Source organism: Lipophrys pholis, assembly GCF_963383615.2.
Source record: "Lipophrys pholis genome assembly, chromosome: 7".
NCBI lineage: Eukaryota > Metazoa > Chordata > Actinopteri > Blenniiformes > Blenniidae > Lipophrys > Lipophrys pholis.
The window spans coordinates 30,010,315-30,038,281 of record NC_137638.1 but is presented as its reverse complement, the minus strand read 5'-3'; the positions used below and the strand labels follow the sequence as shown (position 1 = coordinate 30,038,281).

At 44.0% G+C, this 27,967-nt stretch overlaps 1 protein-coding gene across 1 annotated transcript; it reads left to right on the top strand.

The window, feature by feature from the left end:
- Positions 1–258: 258 nt before the first annotated feature.
- Positions 259–26,348, top strand: cep120 (centrosomal protein 120). Its single transcript, XM_080467962.1, has 20 exons — positions 259–473; positions 1,791–1,947; positions 2,028–2,142; positions 2,229–2,373; positions 3,284–3,432; positions 5,818–6,015; positions 6,096–6,320; positions 7,046–7,232; positions 7,311–7,488; positions 10,208–10,357; positions 11,521–11,694; positions 11,924–12,020; positions 12,170–12,352; positions 12,623–12,712; positions 12,893–12,985; positions 13,632–13,793; positions 13,980–14,102; positions 15,242–15,340; positions 24,641–24,786; positions 25,440–26,348. The coding sequence occupies exons 1-20, from the start codon at positions 425–427 to the stop codon at positions 25,675–25,677; spliced, it is 2,958 nt and encodes a 985-aa protein (XP_080324088.1). The 5' UTR covers positions 259–424; the 3' UTR covers positions 25,678–26,348.
- Positions 26,349–27,967: the final 1,619 nt, after the last annotated feature.

The window sequence follows — 27,967 nt, the reverse complement described above, 5'->3', positions numbered from 1 at the left end:
ATTACCCTCACCCCAACTTTCGTTGGCAACACACACACACGCACACACGCGCACACACGCGCACACACGCACACACACGCACACACACACACACACACACACACACACACACACACACACACACACACACACACACACACACACACACACACACACACGGCACAGTCCTCACTTGCAGTTTTCCCTCCGTATCGCAGGGGGCGCTCGCTTTCCCGCAGTGCCTCGTCGTCACTTCCGGCTTCAAAACAAAAAATGGGTGGCGCCAAAGCTTGACAACAAAGCGGCAGTAACGGACAGCGGTCGTCCCGGTAAACACAACACCTACAGTTCAGATCGGTTTATTCCCTCTTAAACGGCAGTACCAAGTGGACATTTATTTGCAGGTTGGGAACAAGTCTTCTGTTGGGACTGCACAGATGTTAACATGTCCGCGAAGACAGATCAACTTCTTATCGTCGTGTCTATCCTGGAAGGTGAGCACATAAACTGGTCACCAGCTGAGTGTTAACATCAATGTAGGTATACTTCGTCCGTTTACACTGGCTGGGTGTTACACAAATTTTAGTGTTCGAGCAGTGTGGTCTGCTTCGGAGTGTCACGTCTGAAGCAGCTGCTTGAGAGCAGCAACAGGTCTTTTCTCTGTTTGTTAAATCCTCTGAATTGTACTCTACGTGTCTTGTTGTCCGACTTCTTTGTTTCTTCTGCACTTTTTATATTCTTTTCTGGTCTTTTATTTGCATTAAAATTCTACACAACTGCTGAAGAATGTGCAGAATCGACAGCTATTCCAGTGCTCCAACAAGTAGAATTCCACAAAACTGTCTTGTCTAATAGTACTCTTACTACCTTTTTGAAAATTACCATTGCATATGGAATTCAAACCTCTTGTGTTTATTTCTTGGTCATCTACTCTCTAAAATAATACCTATTTTGATGATAAGCAGTTAACATTTGCTGCCACATCTGCTTCTGTAGTGCTCTCAATAAAATAACTTAGATTAAGTGTCTCATAATACACCTAAACTGTGTTAATCACTGGCGCTTCTGGACACTTTCTACCCTTCACCCTAACTGTGTCCCAGAGCATCAACCCACACTAATTCATTTCGGCACAATTAATGTCAGTCTCACCACATTGCTTCTAGAATAGCAACCTGTAATGTCGAGTTTGTATATCAAGTAAATAAGTTGGTGTTAGTGCAAATAACTCAGCTGTTGCCTTTTTCCTCGCATCAAATTATGATCTTAACACAGTCATGGTGACATATCGGTGAGTTCTGAGGTGTGACGATATGGAAAAGACAAAGTGTTATGACTTTGTAATGAGGACAAAAGTCTATTTTTTCTTTTTTGTGTAAACCTTTCCACTCGAGTAAAAGTACAAGGTGATGCTTTAATGTTGAATGAAACTCTGCTAAACTTTTCTTCATCTGGATTTATTCCTGGTTATCTTACCAAGAAGAAACTCAACCTTTCTCAGCTGTAGTGAAAGGTGATATTTTGAGAGACACAGATTTTACTCGATCAACTGTTCAAACTTTCTTTAATTTAAGTGGAACGTTTATACCATTCAAGTCGAGATACAAGTCATTTTAAAAGGTAGTCTGGTGTGCAAATGGGATGTGAATGTTTATTCACATATAGTTGTGTGAGAGCTTTATGGAGATACTGAGACATGGTGGAGAAGAGCATGTGGCTGCAGGATGCGGACCCCTGACAGAGGACTGTGTGGTGCTCCTGAACAGTCAGTGCTTCATGAGCTGAACCCCAGCTTCTCCCGCCTCTCCCAGGACGCCACTTCCCCAAGAATCCCCGGCTCACCCTCTTGGTTCAAGCCAGCTTTGACGGGGAGCAACTGGCCACGGACCCGGCCGAGCACAGGGAGCAGCCACAGTTCAACACGGAGCTGGCCTGGGAGCTCAACCGCCGGACGCTGCACCAGCACAGGTCTGGAGAACAAATCAGTCTGCACCTTCTGTTCAAGCTTACGTTCATCAGTCTGATGCATCTCTCTGCTCGTTCCCCAGACTGCAGAGAACTCCCATCAAGCTTCACTGCTTTGCCGTCGACTGCGTCAGCAAGAAGAGGGAGAGCGTTGGCTACATCGTTCTGGACCTGCGCTCAGTCCAGGAGGTCAAACAGGTCCTCTTCTTCTGTGAATGATGCACTGTAACATCTGACGGGTGGCTGCTGAGCCGCTGAGTGGATGACGCTGTGATGTTTTCCAGGAGCCTCGCTGGTATCCGCTGCTGAGCAGTAAATATGTGAAGCAGAGGCCGGCCCTCCTCCTCGCCGTGGCACTGGAGAACGACTCCAAGCCGTCCAAAACCAGCCCTGAAGGGTTCAAAGCCAAGAAAGCCCCACCCCGACAAGGTCTGCCACCTCTTCCATGTTACGTCTGACCCTACTACTACTACACACGTGTGTCATGTTTTAAACTTGTACAAAGTATATTTATTTAAGTGGTAAATTCATTTCACTCGTGTAGCACTTTTCAACTATTGAGCAGTCCCCAAAGCACCTATACATTGTTAATCACATTCACCCCTTCATGCACACATTCACACACCAATGGCGGTGGCTGCCATGCAAGGCACCGAATCCATCCACTGGGAGCAGTTTGTGGTTCAGTGTCTTGCTCAAGGACATTACGACATGTGGACAGGCAGTGATGGTAATCAAACCTACAACCTTCTGATTGGGAGATGACCGCTCTACCAACCGATCCACAACTGATTGGGTAGTCACGGACACACAACAATTATCTGCAGTCATTCCAAATCATCTCATACATTATCACATAATGCAGATATTGTTTTTCTGATGATATTTTCTGCTATTTTTAAATTCCTAAGATTATATTTCCCTGTTTAAGTCGCAGTAGTGAATATTGTACAACACACGCAGAGATCAGTGATTCTGCTGTACAGCGTATTGCTCACAGGGTGGCGTAGGCGGTAAACCGTTTGGGTGAAATTATGAAAACAGACTTGCAGCAGGATCCCTCTGAAGAACAATTCTCAAAATCAACTCGTATGTTGCTGTTTTAGAGGGAACTACTCTAGTTTTTGTTTGAAAATGTCATTGTTATTTCAAGATAATACAATAATATTGCTCTCACTTCTTTGCACAAAGGGAACAGTTTGAGTTGTCGTTATTCATTGGTCGATGTGGCAAACCTTTTTAGCTGAGATCATGTTGTGTGACTCGTAAACTGAACTTTGACACCCTTGAACAAGCCTGAGAGCTTTTTTCTCAGTGTGTGTGCTCTGTCCTGCTGCAGGCTCCTCCTCAGTAACAGGCCTCCTCCCAGACCATCTGGACGCTGTGCTGGTCCCAGACAAAGGTTACCATCAGGTGGGACCGGCAGACCTCTGCTCCGACATGTTCGTTCTGTCGGTCACCGTGGCCTTCGCCACCAAACTGGAGCAGGTAAACTCAACGTCTCACCTCCGAGTGTGTGAGGAAGCCCTGTCAGCACATTACGCTGCTGGATTCTCATGACTTTCACATCACAACAGAGAATTCTTCATGGCTGCTGAGATCCATGAGAAATTAAAAGCAGAACTTTTTGTGTTTCTGTATCAGAAAGGTTTTGCGTTTAAATGTTCTGAAAACATTATCTGTTTACTAGTGCCGTCAATCGATTAAAAAACAACGGACTAATTAAATGCACAATTTTCTGTAATTAATTGCGATTAATCACATTGTTTTTCTACTGAAGACTGAAGCTTGTAATGGATATTTATTGAGGGAAAACCACGGAATGAATGTCGACTCAACACACAGAGACTATATCTAAATTCAAAGACTATTTTTATAAAGTCATTTTAGCTTTTGGTGAAACTGTTTTCCTCCAAGATCAGCAAAATAATAAAAACATAAATTAATTAATAAAAATCTAACATAAGTCTGGGTTTTGTTAGAGTGCAGGTCCACCACTTTGAGAATTTTATAATAGTGGCAAAATATACTGTAATACACACACACACACACACACACACACACACACACACACACACACACACACACACACACACACACACACACACACACACACTATACAGGAGAGACAGAGAGAGAGAGGAGAAATTAATATTTTTCCAGCATTTCCTCCAGCTTTAGCAGTTTGGTGGCATGGTAAGGATGGCAACCTGCTGTTTTGCTGCAGAATTACTTCTGTGGTCATTAAAATCGGCTTTTCAAAGTAAAACTAATGACTTTCACTTTCTCAACCAGCCGTCAGGAAACTTCTTAAATTGAAACTTTCTGCTTTAATATTATTCCGTTCGGTATTGTGCTGCTCTGGAGTCATGGTGCTGTGCCCAGAGACGCTGCACATTCTGCTGCTCCAGTAAGGGAGTTAAAAAAAACAAACCAAAAAACTGAAGTTAACAAAACTGCGTTAATTACGTAAACATTTTTTAACAAGTTAAACGTTTCAAATCAATTAATTTAAGCAACGCATTATTTTTGACAGCACTACTGTTTACACAACAAGAGCTGAAACACAGCAATGATTTCAACTAGAATCGTAAAACCTTCATTACATTTTGGGCGTCAAACTTTTTGAAAAATGCTCCAGAAATAGAACTTTTTGAAAATGCACGGGTTTCATCTGTGGGTATTGGTCATGTTCACCGTGGCTGTGCTCAATAGTTGTTCTGCACATGCTCAGTAGCTGGACAATAAGAACAATGTTTCCTCCAGAGTGTCATGACTCTCAGTCCAATTTCTCCTGGACTTGGTGCTTTTATTTTAACAGTCACCGTAATAATAATCCAACTTGGTGCTTTTATTTTAACAGTCACCGTAATAATAATCCAACTTGGTGCTTTTATTTTAACAGTCACCGTAATAACAATCCAACTTGGTGCTTTTATTTTAACAGTCACCGTAATAATAATCCAACTTGGTGCTTTTATTTTAACAGTCACCGTAATAACAATCCAACTTGGTGCTTTTATTTTAACAGTCACCGTAATAATAATCCAACTTGGTGCTTTTATTTTAACAGTCACCGTAATAATAATCCAACTTGGTGCTTTTATTTTAACAGTCACCGTAATAACAATCCAACTTGGTGCTTTTATTTTAACAGTCACCGTAATAATAATCCAATTTGGTGCTTTTATTTTAACAGTCACCGTAATAACAATCCAATTTGGTGGTCTCTCCACTAGAATGTCTGTGTTCTCCTGTTGTTAATGTTTATAGTAGATTGTTCTGTCTGTCTGTCTGTCTGTCTGTCTGTGTGTGTGTGTGTGTGCGTGCGTGCGTGCGTGCGTGCTCACCTACTAGTGACCCAACTTGAGAATTACATCATGTAAACGTGAGAGTTTTCTGAAACAAAAATGCAAAACGATGCGTTTTCACTTCAAACGTTGTGCCAACGGGGCCTCAAATGGTCCATGTCAGAAGGGGCTCCTGAATCCCAGTCCTGCATGCTTTAGATCTCCTCCTGCTGTGGTTTTGTGAGGAACGTGGTGACAAGATAATCTTTAGATTGAGGCGTGGTGAACCTGCACAGGGAGAAGAGGTGAACCAGTGAAGGGGTTATTCTTAAGGCTCTTTCAGGTTTGGGTATGAAGGTTAACTCGTGGTCTGATCCATGGAGGCTAAATCTCACCGCTTCCATCAACTTCCATGACATTTTGGTGTCACATACCACAGCGCATCGTCAGGGTCTGCTGCAGTCCAGACATAAACGACGTCAGGCAGGTGGTCATAATGTTATGGCTGGTTTGTTGTAAATAGGATGTTTTTCGCTGCCTGTAGCATCTTGAGATTCACCAAACCGACACCTTGTTCCTGCAGCTGATCCCCAGCACCATGTCGCTGTCCTCCGAGGGCTCCGACTTCTTCTTCTACTACTCTCTGCTGGGTAACGACATCACCAGCGAACCTTTCCACAACCTGCTCAACCCCGAGTTCCAGCCGGAGCGTGCGTCCGTCAGGATCCGCAGCAGCAAGGCCGTCCTCCAGGTCTTCTTGTCTCAGCAGCCCAGCTTACAGGTGAGATCTGCAGTGATTGAGATTAAGATCAGTGGCTGCGATTGTCTCTAACGTGGATCCCGGCTGCTCCCCGTCCTCAGATCCACCTCTGCTGTGGAAGTCGCTCTCTGGGCAGCGCAGAAGTCTTCCTCTCCCCGCTGTCGGCTGCTCCTTTGGACCTGGAGACGAAGGCAGCGACCGTCGAGGGAGCGTTTGTCTTGCTGCCCCCCGATCGCGTCAAGCAGCAACTGCCCCATCTGCCCGCCGACCAGCAGCCCACTGTGGGCGTGTCTGTGATCCTGAGGAGGGAGGAGCTTACTCCAAAGGTACAGCCACACAGATAAAAGGCTTTTAGCAGGTTCAGGTTGGAATGGCTGAAGAGTGAAGTGCTGTATTGTCCTGATTATCTGCCACACTGTCCCTGAATTTCTGTCTTCCATCATGAGTATCAACTTTAACCTTTCATTATGGGATGTTTGACATTTCAGTTGTTCAACTACAAACCGTCAACTTCAATTTGAACAAATCAAATCAGAATAAAATAATTCGCCTCTTCTTTTTTTAAATTTTTTTATTAAGTTATTTAAATCTTAAAATTCACCTTTTTTAACAACCATATTCACGTTTTTTACTGCTTCTAATATGGTTTTGTTTTTAATGGGTTTTTAATGTGTGTATTTTACAATGATCTTCGGTACAAAGTCGTCTTCTTCTTCTTCTTCTTCTTCTTCTTCTTCTTCTTCTTCTTCTTCTTCTTCTTCTTCTTCTTCTTCTTCTTCTTCTTCTTCTTCTTCTTCTTCTTCTTCTTCTTCTTCTTCTTCTTCTTCTTCTTCTTCTTCTTCTTCTTCTTCTTCTTCTTCTTCTTCTTCTTCTTCTTCTTCTTCTTCTTCTTCTTCTTCTTCTTCTTCGAATATTCAAGGAGATCAGACATTTCTTCATTTACAGTTTGTAATCTTATCAAAAGCTTCAGATGTAATGAGGCCTCATTACCCCTGACCCCTAGTTTGAATTGTAACAGTTTTTATCCTAAAATCTCTCTGGTCTCCGTCAGTCTGCAGCAACTAAAGACGGACAGTCTCTCCAGGCTCCATCTTCTCCTCCTGCTGAACCAAGACGTCGGAGCGCCTCTGCTCTCCAGAAGCCTCCTGTTTCTCCTCCTCTCCCTCCCCTGTCGTCTCTCACAGAGAGCGAAGTGGAGAGCCTGCTGGAGGAGCTTCAGCCTGGTGGAGAGCAGACAGGTGAGCTCCGAGCAGCCGTGGATCTTATGGAAGCGTTTTGGATTTGTCCGTTTTGAATGGAATTCTCTTCCGGTGCAGATCTGGAAGTTCCCGCTCAGCTTCCCAGCGAACCGCCTGAAGCGGCTGCAGCCTCGTCCATCAGCGTCTCCGCTCCCCAAGCGTCCATCCAGTCTGCTGCCCATCACTTCTGCTTCTCCCTGGACCTCTGCAGCCTGTCGGAGCTCAGCATGGCTCACCCCATCGCGGCAACTCTCAGGTGAGGACCACGTCGTCTTCTCATTACAGCTGCTCAAAGAAATGCTTGTTTATTTGTAGTGTTATGTTATATTAATTTCAGACATCGAATATTTCAAACGTGTGCAATCACATACACTCCATATACACATACATATATAAATAAATTCATATAAGAAACTTTGAAATATTATAAGTTATTAAAGTTACATTTTTTGAAAATATATTTAGAATAAAGTAGATGATTAACACATACTTAAAAACATACATACCACCAAACACCTGATGTGATTTAGCTGTTTTTGCGCTCAATCTGAGCGTTCTATCAAAGCCTCAATTTAGCCCAAATATAGTCGTTAAGTTGGGTTCTATTGGAACGTCCAATGTGGTCCCACCTGGTTTAGCCCCAAAACAACATCTAACTCACGCCAGGACCCGGTTGTTCAGACCTGGGTTATTTTAACCACTGGTTAAGCCCTAACCGCTGGTTAAATCCATAACCCGCCGTTAGCTAACCGACCGTTAAATATGCGTTGTTTAAAACATGGTTAGTCATCCCGTTAGCTAACGTCGCCGTCAAAGTTAACAGTGAGGTTAACAACAGTGGTTAGCGTCCCTGACGCCGCTCCACCCGAGGCTCCGCCCACTTTCAAGTCTCCGAGCTTCCGTGTTTTGTCTTGAACATTGTGGTGGAGGCAGCCAGGGTTTTTATCTGCTCTATTAAACCACCATAAAACATGAGAAACTACCAGGATATTAAAGTGGAAGATGAAAACTGAGCTGGATGATCAGAGGCTTCATGTTGCCTCATCTTTTTTTAATTTGACCAGAGAGAACGATATAGAAAGTGGACTGAGTGGCCAGAGAGAAAAATAATAATAACGTGGGAACCAGATAATAAGTCGTTACCTCAAATGAATAAAGCGAGGGAACGAGGTCGTTTAATCTCTGGCCGTGAGACTCTTTACTTGTGGCCATGAAGGGAGAGGTCTGTATGAGGCTGTGTTGCTCCGCTATGAGACGCTCCACAGAACTTCTTTATAATGAAGCAAAGTGTTTGGTTCATCAGGAACTACTAAACAAACTACATACTACTGTAAATGACAGCTTGGAGTTTTTAGACATATAATGTGCCTTTTAGTGGCTTCATGTGAAAGAGAAGTTTTATTGTCGACCAGCGTGTGTTTATGTAGGTTGCTAAGGAAACGGCCGTAGAGCAGCGTTCTATCATTCTACACCTCCATTCCTCCATGTTGAAGCTTTTGATTCAGACACGTCCAGAAATAAAGTGAAAGGAGCAGAAATTCACTCTGTAATGCTGAAATGTTGAAAAATAAGACTCAAGTTAATTTATGTATGGTAAAGAGGGAATACGTGATTCAGAGCTGCTGAGGATAAGATCCTCTCTTTTAGGATCAAGGTGAGTTTAACACGTCTGTATTTCACATGCTTTAGTTAGAAAACACCAATATCTAATGTGCTCCGTATCATTTCCTCTCAAAGCTCCAGAACAGCAAATATTGGTGAAAAAATATAATCCAAGGGAGCCAGATAGTAACTTGGTGTCTCGAGATATTAATTTGTGGTTACTAATTAGTATCTAATTTCCACACGTTATAAATATATTTTTAATTGTTTTTTCTAAGGCCACTCCGGGGCTCTATAGAGGCGTAAGAGAGTTAACTACTGTTAAAAAGTTAGTGGAGGTCCGGAGGTGTGTTAACTTCAACGTCAAGATAACATCTGGTTAAAGTTAACTGAGTTCTGAACAGTTAACTGTAGTTAACAGCTGGTTAAACGATAACCCAGTTTTGAACCACCGGCCCTGGTGTTTAGTGGTTCATAAGCATGTGAAGTTTAATGCAGACTGCACAATGTTATGATCATTATTTCCAACATTTTAAACCTTCAGGATGAAACCCGTCACTTTAACTTTTGATTTTGTGAATTGAACTATGTACATAAATAAATGCTTTATCAGCACATTTATGTAAATCGTCTCATTCAGAGTCGATGTTCAAAATCTACAGCCTGAATTGACGACAGTCCTTGCTTGAAACAGATGTGGCCCAGTGGTCAGCGCTCTCGCCTCACAGCGTGAAGGTCGTGGGTTCAATTCCAGCCGCTCCGTGTGTGTGTGTCTGTGTGTGTGTGTGTGTGTGTGTGTGGTTTTCCTTTGGGTACTCTTGTTTCCTCCCACAGTCCAAAAACAAGCGTATGAGGTTAATTGATCTGAATTGCTCCTCAGCTGGGATGAGCTCCGGCGCCCTGAACATGATAAGCAGTGTAGAAGATGGATGGATGAAAAAGAGGTTTCACTTTTCTACCAGAAAGCAACATCTTAACAGGCTCGTCTTTTCAACCAGCTGGAAAAGACGGCTTTTCATCTTTCACTTTTCGACCAAATTCTGACGTAGGCTAGATGGAAGGCGAAGGCGTCTTTTCAACGTCTTTGAAATGCTTATTTTGCTGGGTGGGATACTTACATCCTAAATCTATTGATACCTGACAAGGGGTGAGAAGAGACTTTATTCATCCCCACAAATTCAGTCTTCACAGCAGTTCCACTTTGCACAAAGATAAGAAAATGTTGTAAACATCAGTAATAAATCATTAGAATGCATGCAGTGTTGTGCAACACTTTTATTGACTTTAGTCAAAAAAAAGACCAAAACATTCATCCCTCGTCATACAGATCGACACAACTTCATCTTCCGATGTGACGTCTTACCTGTCTCCAGGTATTCGTACCAGTTCTTCGACAGTGCGTCTCCCATCATGACCAACCCACCGGTGGAGCTGCAGAGGAACTCGGAGGTCTTCCTGCCTCAGTCCTTCTGCACCTTCAACTTCGCCGCCCTGCCGAATCAACTGCACGACACATTCCTGAGGTACGGACGCTCCCGAGCACACAGCTCCTGTCCTGAGGCTTTCTATTCACTGAAGACAAACGACTCCATCATCCCTGCTGAAGGAGGAACGCTGTCTGACAAGCCAGTGCCACAACATTAGAATTAATTACATCAAGAATAATAAAACTATTTACACATGTTGAACTTTGCAAATAAAGATAACTCAGCTTTTAAATATCAAACCCCAAATCTACAGCTCATGTTCAGTTCATATATTATTATTACTATTATTACTTTCATTACCGTTTCTAACTGGTTTTCATCGTATTTAGTAGTTTTCTATTGTATGAATTGAATGCAGTTAGTTTTTTGTGTTATAAAAGTGGTGGGCAATGTTAATGTTTGTAGGTAGAATAATACACAACAGTAATGGGAATAAAGTTCACAGGTTGATAATTTAGTTTCATAATCTCTGTAAAATAGGTTAATGGTAAAAAATGTCTAGAAATTTTTAAGTAAAAGATTTCACTTAATCCAGTGGGCCTGTGGAATTTATTTATTTGTTTGTTTGGTTATATGTTTATTCATTTATATGTTAGTTTGTTTATTTGTTTATTCTCAAGTTAAACCTACATATTTTTTATTAATCTGCTGAGTGAGTTTGAGCAATTTGCTGTTTATTCCAGATTATATGTTGCTCCTTTTTAGTTGTTTCTGCTCGTACGACTTAAATTAAACTATTTACATCTCAATATATATCGGTCCATACCAGCTGTGACCACTAGATGGCTCTGCGACAACAGAAAGCTGCTGTTAGCAGGATTATATATATATATATATATATATATATATATATATATATATATATATATATATATATATATTATTAGCTGATTCTCCTTTAGTTTCCTTTGATTTTGTAGTTTTAGCCATGTTTTGCCATTAGGCTCTTTCATCATACCTTTTTAGTCATCTCCACATATCAAATACAGTTTTATTTAAGAAAAGTTTTAAAATAATAAAATAACTAAGCATCGTTACCTGTGAAAAGCTCATTATTCTGACCATCATGAATGAAACTATATTTTCAGGGTTATTTTAGTTCTTTGATTGTTTGAGGAGTATTTCTGCGTTGAGGAGTTGGAAAGTCCGACTCTTCACTGTTGATTTCCTCCTCTGAGGTGTGTCTGTTTGTGTGTTAGAGTGCCCCTGGTGGTGGAGCTGTGGCACAGCAACGCCAGCAGCGGCGACCATCTGCTGGGCCGAGCCTCCATCCCTTTGTCGGGCCTGCTGAGCTCCGAGAGGAGCTGCGTCCCTTCCACAGCAGAGGAGCGCCACAGCCGGCAGGAGGTCGTTGCCCTGCTCTCAGCTCTGAGGTACAGAGCAGACGCTCTACTGAGTCCCCCAGGGAGGGTCCCCTCCATCTAACCTGTGTGTGTGTGTGTGTGTGTGTGTGTGTGTGTGTGTGTGTGTGTGTGTGTGTGTGTGTGTGTGTGTGTGTGTGTGTGTGTGTGTGTGTGTGTGTGTGTGTGTGTGTGTGTGTGTGTGTGTGTGTGTGTGTGTGTGTGTGTGTGTGTGTGTGTGTGTGTGTGTGTGTGTGTGTAGGCCCAATGAGAAGGTGGCAGAGCTACGCTACACTGCAACGCTGCAGGACCTGGGACTGGTTAAAGCCAGAGAGGTCGTCCTGTCACACTCATCTCAGGTGTGTGTGTGTGTGTGCATGTGTTTGTTTACTTTAATTCCTTTATGGGGCTGAAAACATTTCACTCAGTGCCTCAAACGTTTGGAGCAGTTATTGCTTTTATGTGATGAAGATGAGTTTTATTTGTGCTCCCGACTCTTCTCCATCAGAAGGAGGCTCCTGTCCACGTACAGCCTTCTTGTTCCACTGTGACTGCTCCTGCTGCTCCCGCGGCCTCCCCGGCCCCTCCTGCCCCCGCCGTGGCGCCGGCCCCCAGAGAGACCCTGGAGTACCGCACAGCCCTGGAGCTAGAGCTGTGGAAGGAGGAGCAGGAGAGTCTGTTTGATGATCAGGTACAAGCTCAAGCCAAAAGAAGGTCATCACATTAAGCTCACCTGGAAATACTGACACCTGCTGGCCAGTTCAAGTATAGCAGGGTGACAGTAGACGTGTACTACATACCACGTAAGCTGTGTTTGCATTGCTTTGTGCACTGCTGCAGTCATGTTGGAACAGGAAGGGCCCGTCTCCAAACTGTTCACGTGTGTGTGTGCGTGTTCGTGTGCGCGTGCGTGTGTGTGTGCGTGTGCGTGTTCGTGTTCGTGTGCGCGTGTGGGTTTCAGCTAAGAAAGAAGGAGCAGAGTCACATGCAGGCGCTGGCAGAGGTGTGGAGGAAGAGAGATCAAGAGAGAGAAGCTGTGATGAAGAAGAAGGTGGATAGTCCACACACACACACACACACACACACACACACACACACACACACACACACACACACACACACACACACACACACACACACACACACACACACACACACACACACACACACACACACACACACACACACACACACACACACACAGAGGCCTCATCCTCATGTGTGCTTGCAGGAGGTGGAGAACGGCCTGTTGGAGGAGCGGCTCCAGAAGACTCTGCTGGACCTAGAGAGGAGGGAGAAGCTGCTGGTGGAGGCTGAGCTGGAGGTGCGACGCCAACCGAACTGTGTTGATGTCTTTGCCTTTTCTGCATGTGGTGTTCATCTCTCTCTCTGGATTCTGGCCTCACAAACTGCATGTTCGCTCTTTGTAGCCCCAACGTCTCACAAATTAAGAAGTAAACCCATCATTGAATCCACTTTTCTTCTTTATTTCCTGCCACATTATGAACAAATGAACCCCGTCCAAGCCTGAACTATGAAAAACAAGAATGTTTATTCATCCTAATAATTTATTAAAAGAGAGCCAAGGGACTCAATTCAATTTTATTTCTTTAGCACCAAATACAACAAAGTCATTTCAGGGCACCGTTACAGAGAAAAACCCAACAATTCCACATGAGCAAGTATCGAAGCAAATAATGAGTATTATTCGTTTTACTGTAAACATGTAGAGCCTCACTGCGTTGATTCTAACACTTTAAACGTAAATCCAGAAAAAACACTGTAAAAAATGAATGGAAATGAAAGAAACTCATTATGAGTGTTGATTTGTATCACATTGGCACATTAGTACTATTGATTGCTGTGTTATACCAAGTGTTTGGACAGGAAGGACATGCAAACAGGATTTTTATAGCCGCTGTGTGAGAGAAAGTGTGTTTGTTACTGAAGCTCCTCTCTGTGTCGCTCAGACTCGGAGGCTGCAGAGGGAGCTGCAGGCCGAGCACGAGCTCTCCCAGAGGGAGCTGCAGGAGAGCGGCAGGAGGCTGCAGCAGGAGTGTGACCACCGGGTGGCGCTGGAGAGGGACAAAGTGCGGCTGATGGAGGAGGAGCGAAGCCGTCTGCTGCAGCAGGTGGACACACAGGGACGCAGGGTGAGAGAGGCAACCTCATCCCTGGGGAGGAGTTAACCTGTGTGTGTGTGTGTGTGTGTGTGTGTGTGTGTGTGTGTGTGTGTGTGTGTGTGTGTGTGTGTGTGTGTGTGTGTGTGTGTGTGTGTGTGTGTGTGTGTGTGTGTGTGTGTGTGTGTGTGTGTGTAGATTGCGGACGGGGAGCGTCGCTACAAGCAGCTGGAGAAAGACTTCCACCTGTACAGAGAGCAGCAGAGCAGCAGGCCTGAAGTCCGACTGCAGGCCGACATCAACCTGCTCACTCTGGAGAAGGTACGGCTCCACTCTGCAAGGCTCAAAGGCACAAAGGCAGATTTTCATACATTCCTTTAGTAATTGATTTCTTTTTTGATGGATCCACTCATTGGACTGAAACCAAACCAACAATCTCCAGGAAAGGAAAAACTCCTTTTCAACTGGAAGAAACCTGCAGAACCAGACTCAGAGGAGGAGACTTCCTGCTGTTCTGGTCCAGGATAGGGTCTATAGACCAGGGGTCGGCAGTGTGTTGTGTTCAGTGGGAAACGGGTCCAAATGGCTCTTTGAGTCTTGAAGGTTGCCGACCCCTGGGCTAGACGAAAAGGACAGACAGATTGTGGGGAGGGTTTCAAACCCTCGTTCGGGGGTATCCATCCATCCATCCATCCATCCAGTTCAGGGTCGCAGGGCGCTGGAGCGATCCCAGGCTGCTGTGGACGAGGGCAGCTTCCCCTGGACAGGTCACCAGTCTGTCACAGGGCAAATACAGAGACAACTAACCACACACTCACACATTCACCACTAGGGGCAATTTAGCGTCACCAATCAACCTCACATGCATATTTTTGGACTGTGGAAGGAACCCGGAGTACCCGGAGAAAACCCCCCCACACACAGGGAGAACATGCAAACCCCACACAGTCGTTGAACCTACGACCTTCTCACTGTGAGGCGAGAGAGCTAACCACTGCTCCACCAGCCCGGTTCGGGGGTATAATTCAGAAAATATCTTTTCATGTTTATAAGTTACCTGTTAGATTAAGTCTAACTGAACACCAGTTGAATAAACTCCAGCAGGTTTTCAGGCTCCTCAAGAGAATCCAGTTATTATTCCTCCTTGATGTTTTGATACATACGTCACTTCTTACAATAAGGCGCATGAGCAAAGAAAAACTGTAACATATAGTCTGGTAAAAACAAATAAACAAGGACAGACAGAAGATGTTTCCAGTAAAGACCTTCTGAGGTGTACATGATCAAGAATGGGATGAGAAATGCAGTATAAGTGGATATTACAGGCTCATAAGCCGACACAACACACACTAACATATTTAGCATCATTGATGTGGGACTGATTTGAGGTTTTAGTCACAGCCACCTGCTTACACTGGACCGTGTTGGTATTGAATCCTTTGCTCTCCTTGTGATCGCAGGTGGAGTTGGAGAGGAAGCTGGAGTCCACCACTAAGTCTAAGCTCCACTACAAGCAGCAGTGGGGTCGAGCTCTGAAGGAGCTGGCCCGGTTCAAACAGGTACAGCAGCTCAGTGATTCACTAGAGACCCGTGTTTCTGGTACCCGTCATAGTTTTATCCCTTCATGGTCACTTTTCCTCTCATGGGTCTGTTTGCACGGCAACGACGCTCGGAGCCACTGAAAGCTCAACTTTTTGAAAACGCTCAGGCTCCTTCGTCGTTTAAAGGACACGTTTTATTTATCTCTTACCCTTCAACTATATTTGGAAAAGTAAGAAGACTTGTCATTTGTTACTATTGTTCTATGTGGCTAAACTCCTCCAGTTGCCAACAATTCTTTAAGCTGCATTTTAATATATAAATAGTATATAACTTTACATAATAATTAGTACTGTCAATCGATTAACAAAAATTAACTAATTAATTGCACAATTTCCTGTACATAATTGCGATTAATCACATTGTTTTTCTACCAAAGACTGAAGCTTGTAATGGATATTTATTGAAGAAAAACCACAGAATGAATGTCGACTCAACACACAGAGACAATATTTATAACGTCCTTTTAGCTTTTGGGGAAACTGTTTCTCTTTAAGATCAGCAAAATAATAAAAACAGAGTCTGGGTTTTGTTTTGTTTTTGAGTGCAGGTCCACCACTTTGAGAATTTCTACAAACAAAGTTGTAAACTTATTACATGAACAAAGTGGCAATAATATACTGTAGAGAGAGAGAGAGAGCGAGAGAGAGAGAGAGAGAGAGAGAAATTAATATTTTTCCTCCACTTTTAGCAGTTGTAACCTGCTCTTTTGCTGCAGAATTAGTTCTGTGGTCATCAAATTCGGCATTTCAAATTTCTTTCTCAATCAGCCGTCAGGAAACTTTTTAAAGTGAAACTTTCTGTTGTGCTGCTCTGGAGTCTCGCTGCTGCTCCGGTAAGGGAGTGAAAAACAAAACAAAATGGAAGTAAACAAAACTGCGTAAATTATGTTACTTATTTTTTAACAAATTAAATGTTTAAAATTAATTAAATTAAAGCGTTATTTTTGACAGCACTAATAATGATATATTTTATATTTTATATAAAGTTAAAGGACCAATCACAGGAATTTGAGCTTTTCTGGCCACTGCTCTGGGTTTATTGTTGACCCCTCAGAAGTCCCTGGTTTTGTCGTGGTACTCTGGAAATGTTCATAAACTTTTACTATTTATATTGATCAAACTGGAAGTCTTGTCATAAAGGTTATTCTCCTTTCAACCATAATATCATGAACTCATTCAAAGGAAAACTCCATCAAAGTTCTTCCCCCAGTTTTCGCTCCATCAGACCCGGTGACTCCCGGTAACTTTCACGGTGTGTTTGTTTGTTGACTTTAGAGTCCTGCTGCCTGGAAGTCCCTCCATCAGTCTTTACAGTTGTCGTTTGCAGGCCTGCTCAGTTCACACGCCATCACACGACAGGCTGACTCTACAAACCTTCACCTCAAATCCCAAAGAAATGGTGGCAAGTGTGATCAGGGCCAGTGTTTAACACACACACACACACACACACACACACACACACACACACACACACACACACACACACACACACACACACACACACACACACACACACACAGAGCACTGAGTGGAGCTTCACTCAGACTAAGACCAATGTAAACATGCACAGAGCCAATCTGACAAACTAATAATTGTTCCTGACATGAAGCAGCTGGAGAAGCTCCCCCCTCCTCCTTCTCACTTTCTCCGTCATTCTTTTCTCCTCTTTTTATTTTACTACTGACCCGTCTGTCGGTTTCTCCTCCTCCAGCCGCTCTATGACTCCGCTCATACTGATTTTCTGCTCACAAGTGACACATGTTCCGTCTGTTTGAGTTTGTGTGAAAGTTGCAATTCGGAGTTTTGCACAGGAGACCCAGGCCTCCAGCATATGTGGTTCCAAAGTGGCCTTTCCATTTCTTTCAAAGCGACCGCTGTCTGTACGGTCAAGTTGCGTGTATTCGCCTTCCACGTCATCGATGGGAGACTGAGTCGGGAATCTGTGGTGGAGAAAGCAGCACCGCCAAAACGTTCAAAGCTCTGCTCTTTTTTTCCTTCTCGATCTCGATATCAGCTCCTATTGCACAACCACATGAAAATGGAAATACACGTGCCGACCATGTTTACTTCCATGTACGGCGTGATGTCACGCCTTCTTCTGTGCACACAGGTCAATGTGGGGTCGAAGAACTTCACACCGCAGTCTGTTGGACGTCACATTTAAAACGTCGTGTGAATGATCGCACAGAGAAATCAGAACTGAGCATAAAGACGTGCAGTGTGAACGAATCCCACTGCCTCGTTCAGACCGAGCACTAACGTGCGCTAACGTGCGCTAACGTGCACTTCCTGTGATCTGATCATGTGCTGAGCCCTGACAGACTGTTCGTATCGTGCGTTTCGGGCTCACCACCAGAGATCGGTTTGTGTTACGACCTCTATGTCACTTCCGCTAAATGGCCGGTGTGAAGTTTTGTTCGGGCGGCGAAGCCCAAGCGCTTTGCAAAAGTTCCACCTTGGGAGGCGTGTCCAAAAAGTTGCGTTTCTGGCGGCTCTGAGCATCATTGTCAAATAAAGGAAGATCTAAAACACAAGGAAAGTTTTCTGTTTTCACTTGAAAAGCCGGTGTGTAAACTGGGCCTCAATCTCCTGAAGAACAAAGATCGTCATTATTCACTCTTTCCTCGTGTTTGTCTCCTTAACTTCTCTCGATTCTCAATATTTTCTTTCCCTCCCTTTAATTCTGCTTCACTTTAGTCCCTCTGTTGGTTTTTCTTTAACTCCATCTCTTCTTGCCTCATTTTGTCTTTTCAATTCAGTTGTCCCACATTTTCTTTTGGTCCCCCCCCCCTTCCACATACACACACACACACACACACACACACACACACACACACACACACACACACACACACACACTCTCTCTAAGTGCCACATCACAGTAAAGAAAACACGGAGGGATTTATGCGGCTCTGAAGGAGGTTTCTCTGCTGAGTTTTGCCGCCTGCCCATTAATCACAGTGTTGAGCAATAAGCCAATCAGGCACTGAGTATTCACATGTCACACTCTCGCTTTTTTCCTTTTCTTTCTGGAATATTAAGTCCGTGTTTACACGACCATTTGTCTGGGCGCTTTTTAAAGCTTGTTTGGTTTTGCCGGCCTATTTATTCTCTCCTCTCAGCGCCTCACATGGCGCACTGTTTAGCTCAAGTCAGATCATAAAAATTCTTGCCTGAGGAATAATGTGCTTTTCCAGCGGCGAGGAGCAGCACCCGTCCTTCTCAATTCAAAATATTGGGACAAGGAGCTTAAGTTGGTCTTTTCAAAGCAAAAATATTGGGACAAAGAGATTAAAGTCCTGGAGGTAAATGTGCTATTTTTAAAGGCAAAGTAGGTCAGTTCACCAAATTAGGGTTTTGGATTTTGTTTCTTGCAGTGCAGAGAAAGATTTTGATTTTCTCAAGAAAGAAGCAAAGAATGAATCCATATTTTTACTTGCTTTGCTTGGTTCATGGCTGGTGAGGCACTGACTCCTCTGTAGTCAGATTTACAATTGTAAGAACTAAAAAGAGCCTCATATTTCACTATAGCATATGAAGCATTAACTGGTAATGCTTCATATCCCATCAGCATTCCTCTTTCAGTTACACTTACACCAACACTAACATGTACACAGGAAGGCATTGTTCAACAAAGAAAGTTTCTTTTATAGAAATGGATAGAGCACCCTTCTTCTGTCGAAGAAATTCATATTTACTTTAAACAAATTAAAGTATAGAGATGTGTGCAGCACAAATTAGATTTTGACCTTCAGTAAAATTTCTGTTATTTTTCAAAAATAAATAAATTCTGGTGCTTCAATCAATTTTGGTGAAGGTTGTCTAAAAAAATTATAAAATTTTTATTTTTTATTTTAGGCCAAAGGTTTAGTTATCAGATACTTTTTCTACTTACTCCCATCTTTTTCTTAAAAACTAAAACTTAAAACCATTTTGGCCTAACCTTTACATGCGCCGATCCTTCTCCACGAAAAGCTCCATGACTTGGTTGTAAAAGTCTTCCTAATTTTTTCATGAAAGACATTACACAGACTGTAGAGAGTCCAGCTGTATAACAAATAGTTCTGTAAAGTTCATATTGGCGACATGCCGAGGAAGAGAAACAGGCAGCGTCAGGTGACCCAGATTGTATTGATCAGTCACATGTGAGGCACAGCTCTCCACTGCCTCACCCGGGATTTCTGCCCTGGATTTGATCGCCAAATACTCAAATTCAGCGATCTTTACTTAGTAAAATGTCAAAAATGTGTAGAGTCATACTGAAAATGCCTCTTTAACACAAATCAGTGGAAAATAATAATATTTATTTTATGTACTTTTTTTTTCTTTTTGATGGCACAGTGGCATGATGGCAGGTGAGGCACTGCCTCCCCTGACCGCACGTCACTGGACTTCAGAGACCGTTTCCCTCGTCACGTCCTGTTGTAGGAGGTCATGTGATCCCTGAGCTCAGCTCCCTGACAATGCTTCCACTCTGTTTGTATAAAAATCCCCGTCGAAGAGCAGATGTAACATGTCGTCTGAGGGAATTTCTCTGTTACGGGTCTCAGCGGACGCTGTCTGATAGTTCCCACTGGTCATTCCTGGAATATTATGACGGGTTGTTGTTCCAGACAGCCGGGGTCACACAGTTTTCATACGTTTTCTTGAGCAAACAAGGGATTGCAGGGAATAGTTTACTGCTCGTGATGACCAAAGCACCAGACTAAAGGCGTTAAAAAAACCTGGACGACAAACGGGTGTAGATCACAGAAGCACTGAGAGCAGAGGTTCAAACATTTTTCCCTGGATCGCCTGAAGATTTCCTCTAAGAGAAGCTGTGGCCCTGCTCTACTCTAGCCAGTCGGACTAAGTTACGAAGACGAAATACAAGTTGGATTATCACGTAGTCTGTTACTCTTGGCTTTAACTAGATGCTTTTAAGACCCCACACACAACAATAGACTGAGTCAGACACCCATGCAGTATTGTTTTGGAGTATTATGACAATATGTTTTGTGAAATAAACACTTACGCAGACTATGTTAAAGTTTTGTGCTTTCAGATTTGTTCTCTTGAATAAGAGTGCTCTTTCTCTTGCCCCTTATTGACACCAGCATTGACGAGGCTGTGGTTTAGTTTGTTGGCTTTTTTTCTGTCTCTTCAGTTCCGTTCAGTTATATTTGTATATTTTAGCTCCTGTTAGGTGAGATGCAGGGCCCGTTTACACAGCAACGAATTCAGTTGAAAACCCAAAACTGTCATTGTGTTTTGGGTGTCTGTTTACGCGACCGGGGCTTGGAGCCACTGAAAACGCAACTTTTTGGAAACAGCTCCCAGGGTGGAACTTTGTGGAAAACACTCGGACTCTAATGCTGTGTAGATGGCGAAAATTACAGTTAATGGAAACGCTTCTCGGTGACGACCCGTCTCCTTGTTGACGGCAGAGACGCTGCTACTGCGCATGTACACAGTGGTCGTAGAAAATACTTCTTCTGCACATGCTCAGTAGATGGACAACAACAACAACAACAGTGGTTGTTATATAGACTCCAGAGTGTCATATTCTCCTGGGACTTGGTTGTTCCACCTTGGGAGTCGTTTTCAAAAAGTTGTGTTGTCACATAAACAGACACTCAAAACACATCAGAGGTTTTATGTTTTCAGTGAAAACAAGCCCTCAGAATAGTAGCGCTTCAGTAGCTCTTGTGCCCCACACAGGGTTAAACCGTTGTGGTGGGAGATGAAGTGTGTTCTCTGTTGGTCCCTCACATGATAAGCAGGAGATAAGACGGTTTAAGAATATGGTCTGTTCAGTGTTGGTAGAATGTGGCCTGGACCCTGATGACATGGATCCCACTGTGGGAGCCACTGTGTATTGATTGTTTTTATGTGTTTTAATGTCGAAGTTGAAGATCCAACCAGGTGGTTTGTAGAAAACAGCCGAAGCCTGACTGAGTTCAGGAAACCTCATCTTATTGATGCTGGGACTCATTTTGGAAAATTGATTATTAAGTTGGTTGCTACATGTTTAGCATTAAGTTAATACAAAGACTTGAACTTGTTGTTGGTGTGTAAAATCTTTGTTCCTATTTTGCTCACAGCCGTTCCACAGTTTTTAAACTGAAACGTTCCTGTTTCACCCTCACTTTCGTTAGCTGCTAATGTTAGCTTAGCTTCTTCCCACACTGACGCTGTGCTGCATCGATGTTGTCGCTGAAAGAAGGAGCAGCAACTGTCTTCAAACTGCAAACCCTTTATTAAAGTTTCTTGATGCTATGTTCCTTGGACTTGAGCTCAGTGTTTCTCTGAATGTGACGAGCTGAGGTCTGAACAGTCGGTGTCGTTCAGCCGCGTTTCACCGGAGTGTTCACGAAGATGAACAAAGAGATGCAGGCGGCTTCCAGTTCTCACTCCAGACCTTTACGCCTCAAGTATATTTGTCTTGTTTTTCTTGTAGATGTGTGGCGATATTAACTCCAGTTGATAACTCATGTTTTGAGTCTGTGTGTCGACGGGTTCCTGTTCAAACACTGATGAGAGATTTATAGCATCAGTGATAAATTTCTGCTTCACAGACTGGAGCTCTTCTCGTCACCCCCCTCCCTCCCGCCATGGAGGCCTCGGTATCACCTTGTGCTCGAATTGTTTCAGTGCTCGGCCTCAGATTGTCCTTGGCAGCCGACAGTGGAGAAAATGTTTAGCCTGTTTGTTTTCTTAGTAATTAGCCTTAAAACCGCTCGTAACACAGACTGCTAATGGTCCTCAGAGAGTTGGGCCTGTGTCAACATGTGTGTGTGTGTGTGTGTGTGTGTGTGTGTGTGTGTGTGTGTGTGTGTGTGTGTGTGTGTGTGTGTGTGTGTGTGTGTGTGTGTGTGTGTGTGTGTGTGTGTGTGTGTGTGTGTGTGTGTGTGTGTGTGTGTGTGTGTGTGTGTGTGTGTGTGTGTGTGTGTGTGTGTGTGTGTGTGTGTGTGTGTGAGAGAGAGAGAGAGAGATCAGGCCTGTGAAAATGGAAGCTCTCTGCGTGCACAATGTGAACATGTTGGTTTTCCCATCCAGAATCAGTGGACTGCTTGTTCTGCTCTGTATCACCACCACCCAGACAGACTCCAGCCGCTACATCACTTCCATTTTTGTCGTCTTACCAAAATGGCTACAGTGTGGTGATGTCAGCTATATAAAGATATTTAAATGTCACTAGGCTTTAGGTAACCCTGAAGCCTTGTGACATTTCTTCTTAATGCATTAAGTGTTTTCCACTCACCTTCTGTAGATTGTGGTTTAATTTAATTTGCACGTAGTGAAGTACTAAAGCCTAAAGGCCCGTTTACTCAGCAATGACTTCAAGTGAAAAAGCAAAACTTTTGTTGTGCTTTGGTTGTGCGTTTACACAGCAACAGCACCTGGAGCCAATGGAAATGCAACCTTTTGGAAACGGCTTCCAAGGTGTAACTTTTCAAAAACTCTCAGGCTCTGTTGCCATGTAAACAGACGAAAACAAGACTTTCTGCAAACGCTCGGTTCCCGTCTCCTTGTAGGCGGCGGAAACGCTGCTACAGTGCATGTGCACCACGGCCGTGATAAATAGTGAGTAGATGGACAAATTTAACATTTTTAAATAAGTAATAAGTCTACAGTTGTAGATTGAGCCTCTGCTGGTTTACGTTCAGGTTGACCATCATGGTGAAGCGCTGGATGTTTGCTCAGGTGGTTACTGTGAAAAGTTTTAGAGCAGCTGATGTAACGGATCCGTTCAGGACGAGTTATTTCTCCGTTGTGCTGCAAACATGTCGTGTTTTCTGTACTATGAAGTACATCTAGGATTAACTGAAATCCGTCATTTCCAAAGGTTGCTATGTGTGAGTTTCAGGCATCCCAAACAAAAGATATCAATCGGAGGGATAATGGTGGCGATATCTTTGGTCTTGACTTTAGATCAGTGGCCCTACGTGGCGCTGTGAGAGCGGTTCATAGACTCCTGGTCATGACTGTATGTCAACGAAGGAACCGATAGAAAGGCAGTATGAAATGTCGTACTGATCAGCGCCACACTGGAGCTAAACCCAAACAGATGCTTTGTGGCTTCAATGGCAAAACGCGTCAAAATAAAGTATGTGGGATGTAAACAAATCAGACGGCCTAGCAGGGTTGTGGCAGCAGAAGCCCTTTTGTTTTTATTATATTTCTTCAAACACATAAATGCCAGAAGGGCAAGGCTTCGTTCAGGCTTGGCTAGTTTCTTTTTCATGACTGAATGTTGCACTTCTATGACGTTTTATTCTTGCGCAATCACGTTGTCTCTCCTACATCATCGACTGCAGTTCAGCTCGTTTTCAACCTGCAACTGCACACAGCAAACTTCCCCTCCTGTCCAACATTTATTAGATTCATGTGCTACAGCGGAGCTGGCTGTGAACTTAGGAGACTGTCTCTAGCCGGCCGGGTGCATCCCGTCAGCTTTCTCAGTACATTTCCCTGCTTCTCTTTGGTTGGTGGATCAACCTGCTCATGCCTGTCTGTCGCAGCATGTCATCAGACTCTTCTAAATGTGATGAAGGCAGAGAACAGCTCCGTCTCCATGTCAGTGTTTTTGCTTTCTCTCTGGATTGATGGCGGTGTGGCTGTAAACTCGCAGCTCTGACCGGCGTTACAGCTCCGTTTGGAAAGTCTGAGGCAGGCGGTCTGAGCAGATGAGAGAAATACGAGTGTTTGACGGTTTTAGGAGGTTTCCTTTTGGTTCTCACTGTTGTTGTTGGTTTGCGTGTGATTTCTCTCAAGGTCCAGCAGCTTTGTCCTGGGGGGGGGGGGGGGGGGGGGGGGGCTTTCATGAAAATGTGAAAGCAGACAAATTTATCACTAAAGTGCACTCAGTGCAATTAGAAAAAAAGAGCTTTCTTGGCTGGTAGCAGCTCACATTTCAGCAACAGGGTCAGAGGTTTGTTTCAAAGTATTTTCTGTCTGATTGAATGATGGCGGCTCAGAGCAGTAGAGATTCAACCTGTGAGCTTTACAAGTCATGGGAAGATTCGTTTTATTCCTGAAGTCCCGAGGCGGAGAGAAACTCTGGACTTTGAGAATGGCGTCTCATTTTGTGTGTGTGTGTGTGTGTGTGTGTGTGTGTGTGTGTGTGTGTGTGTGTGTGTGTGTGTGTGTGTGTGTGTGTGTGTGTGTGTGTGTGTGTGTGTGTGTGTGTGTGTGTGTGTGTGTGTGTGTGTGTGTGTGTGTGTGTGTGTGTGTGTGTGTGTGTGTGTGTGTGTGTGTGTGTGTGTGTGTGTGTAGCGTGAGCAGGAAAGCGCCATGGCGCGGCTGAAGAAGCAGCAGGAGGAGCTGGAGGCCATGAGGTTGCGTTACTTGGCAACAGAGGAGAAGGAGGCGGTCCGGCAGGACCGGCAGGAGCTGGACGGCATCAGAAACCAACTCAACAGGTGACGGCCGTCGACACCGGTCCTCTGAGAAGGTCTGCTGAGGTTGTGAGGCTTTTATCCAGAAGAGCAGTTGTGTGGTTGGATGAGAGACCCAGCGATGAACACTCTGTTCAGTTAAACCTTTTCTTCCTCCATACATCTTCTATCCATCTATTTTTTTCTGAAACGCTCAGGCTCTCTGTCACTGTGTTAACGGGCGAGAACAAACCTTTTTGGGAACACTGCTATTGCGCTTCAGCAGTATGAGTCATATTTCTACTTTAACATGCCTGAGGAGGGGAAGAAGTCAAACTTATTTGAGCCTACCTCTTCTCCAATAGTCCAGAGTCACATTTTATTATTATACTTCTGTCAGTTCACACTTTTAACTCATTTTAATCTCCACTGATGATGTTTCAGTCTGGGAGTCTGTGTAAAGAAACTCCAGTTATTTCTTACTGTGGACACGCTTCAATGGATTAAGACCAAAACACAGAACATTTACTTCTGTCTGTGAGGGAAGATCCTCCAGGAGGAGATGTGGAAAACAAACACAAATAACCTCATAGATGTATGGATTTCTTCCTAGGCTGCTCACAGAGTCCTGGTTTTGTTGTATGTTGTCAGTTATCCATGTGGAATCTCATTGTATGTATATTATTGTTACCTCACAGGTTAAAACTGCAGGAAGAGAGATTAGCCCCTGCTCCCTGCGTGTCTGGCCCCGCCCCCTGCGTGTCCGGCCCCGCCCCCAGCCCAGGTCTCACTGAGAGTGCAGACGAGCACCTGAGCCGGCTGCTGGAGGAGCGAGACACGCTGCTGAGGACTGGCGTGTACACGCACGAGGACCGGATCATCTCCGAGCTCAGCAGGCAGATCCAGGACGCCATCGGGGACAGGAAGCAGCTCTGACCAATCAGATCCAGGACACCATCGGGGACAGGAAGCAGCTCTGACCAATCAGATCCAGGACACCATCGGGGACAGGAAGCAGCTCTGACCAATCAGATCCAGGACGCCATCGGGGACAGGAAGCAGCTCTGACCAATCAGACATAGGGAAACCAGAGCCACAGCTCAGACTGATCGGTCAAAGACGTACAAGACGTCCTTAAGCAGGACGAACTGAAACCCTGGAAGAGATTTGCTGAAATTCACCATGTGAAGGAAATGTTACAATAAATTAAGATGTTTAGTTGGACCAGATTTTCTGTTGACCCTCCATGGATGTTTGTCATGTTTGTGTGCCTCATGCGACGTGTGCGACTGTTCCTTTAATGAAGCCTCAGCAGTACTGAACTCTGAATAATACCTCAGTGTGACAGCAGGTGGCGCTACAGCCTCAGAAAAGCCTCCAAATACTCCTGCAGACACAGAGATATTAACTAATTTATTTATTTTTTCAGCGCTGAGGTGTGTGTGTGTGTGTGTGTGTGTGTGTGTGTGTGTGTGTGTGTGTGTGTGTGTGTGTGTGTGTGTGTGTGTGTGTGTGTGTGTGTGTGTGTGTGTGTGTGTGTGTGTGTGTGGTGAGGATTGTTTCAAAGCTATGAGATGTCGGTATGTAATAAACAGGTTGTTTTTTTTAATTCTTTGTCTTTGAAATCATTTTAAATTGACAAGAACAGATTAATGCTGAAGAAGCAGTTCTGTAGTAAACATAAAGAATGTTTTCGATTCTTCAGAGTCCTTCGTCTGGATGCCGACGTTACACACTCTCTGTCAGCTTGGGGACGTTTTCTCACCGTCTTGCCACACTTGTTGGCTTCACTGCGATCCAGCTGGGTTCAGGTCAGGAGGTCAGAGGTCGTCTCATGCAGCACTCCATCACTCTCTCAGGGAAACTCTTCTTCTTCTTCTTCCCCTCCAGGTTCAGTCGTCATGAGAGACCGTTTCATGGTGGTGTTTGAAGGTTTCCTCACAAAGACCTTCAAAGTTCTTGGAATGTTCCAGATTGATGGTCTAATTCTCAGCTTGAGCTTCAGCAGCTCGTCTTCATCGTGTCTACATGGAGGAGGTTATGGTCAACAGGAAGTTGAACAGGTGTACCTAATAAAATGGCCAGGAGGCCGAGAGGTGAGACACCAAAACAAATTATAAGGCAGCAAATAAAATATTTACTCCAACAGTCAAATGAAGCTGTTGAGCTGGAAGTCGACGGCAGCGTGTAGGAAGCGGACAGACATGTTATCACATGTAGCGTGTTCAGACTCACACTCACACACACACACACACACACACACACACACACACACACACACACACACACACACAGCTCATGTGCAGGCTCTTAGTGCTGACGGTGAACAGATGTTCTCAGCTCATCCATCTACTGTGAGGAGGAAGATAAGGAGCCACAAGGAGGGAGAGAATGTGATGTCACAGTGAGGAGCACCTCCAATGGTGTGTGTGTCTTTGTGTGTGTGTGTCTTTGTGTGTCTTTTCAACACATGACCGACAACATGTCTGTTCCTCATTTTCAGTGCTCAGAGCTCTAAAAATTAAACATTTTAAAAGTGGCTCTCGTGGTGGATGTGAGGGTGGATGTGGCCAAGCACAAGTTCAGTGGAGAGCTGGAGCCTATACCAAGACTCTGGATAAACATACTCAGGATATCTCTCTGTTACCGGGGTTGACTTACCACGGCATGTGCGATCCTGATAAGAGTTACCAAGAAGCAGGTTAAAAACTCAGAGGTTTCCCTTCAGGATCAGTGTGTATTCACATAAAAAGGGTGGAGTTTGCAGCATCTGACCAATCAGACACATGGAGGAACTATTCAGAGCAGCTGACTTTACCATAGAGGAGCAATCATTCTCAGAAAATATGTAGAAATAAAACACATCCACCAGGCTAAAAGCAACACTGCTGCCACATCTAAAGCCAGAAAATTGCAGACTTGTTATTGGGTGACTTCGTGAGATTATACAATATTAATTCATTGGACAATATAAATGGATAAATAAATATATATTTATTCTATAAATATTAATTCATTGGACAATATAAATGGATGGCACTGTGATCACTCAGTTTTATATTATAGTCAGAAACGTGTCGGGCAGAACTTCCTCACTGCTCTTCTTTTAGTTTAGATTTTCCATCCAGTTCATTTCAGACTGAGTTTCCTTCATGGCAGCATGTTTTGTGTTGGAATATTAATTCTTCACCTTGACGACAGGAGTAGATGTGCGTTCCATCAATTC

Excerpts from the sequence above, each read along its gene's own strand:
- cep120 (XM_080467962.1), top strand. The coding sequence starts at position 425 with ATGTCCGCGAAGACAGATCAACTTCTTATCGTCGTGTCTATCCTGGAA. Across the intron at positions 1,948-2,027 it reads CGGACGCTGCACCAGCACAG|ACTGCAGAGAACTCCCATCA; the intron begins GTCTGGAGAACA and ends CTCGTTCCCCAG. Across the intron at positions 2,374-3,283 it reads GAAAGCCCCACCCCGACAAG|GCTCCTCCTCAGTAACAGGC; the intron begins GTCTGCCACCTC and ends GTCCTGCTGCAG.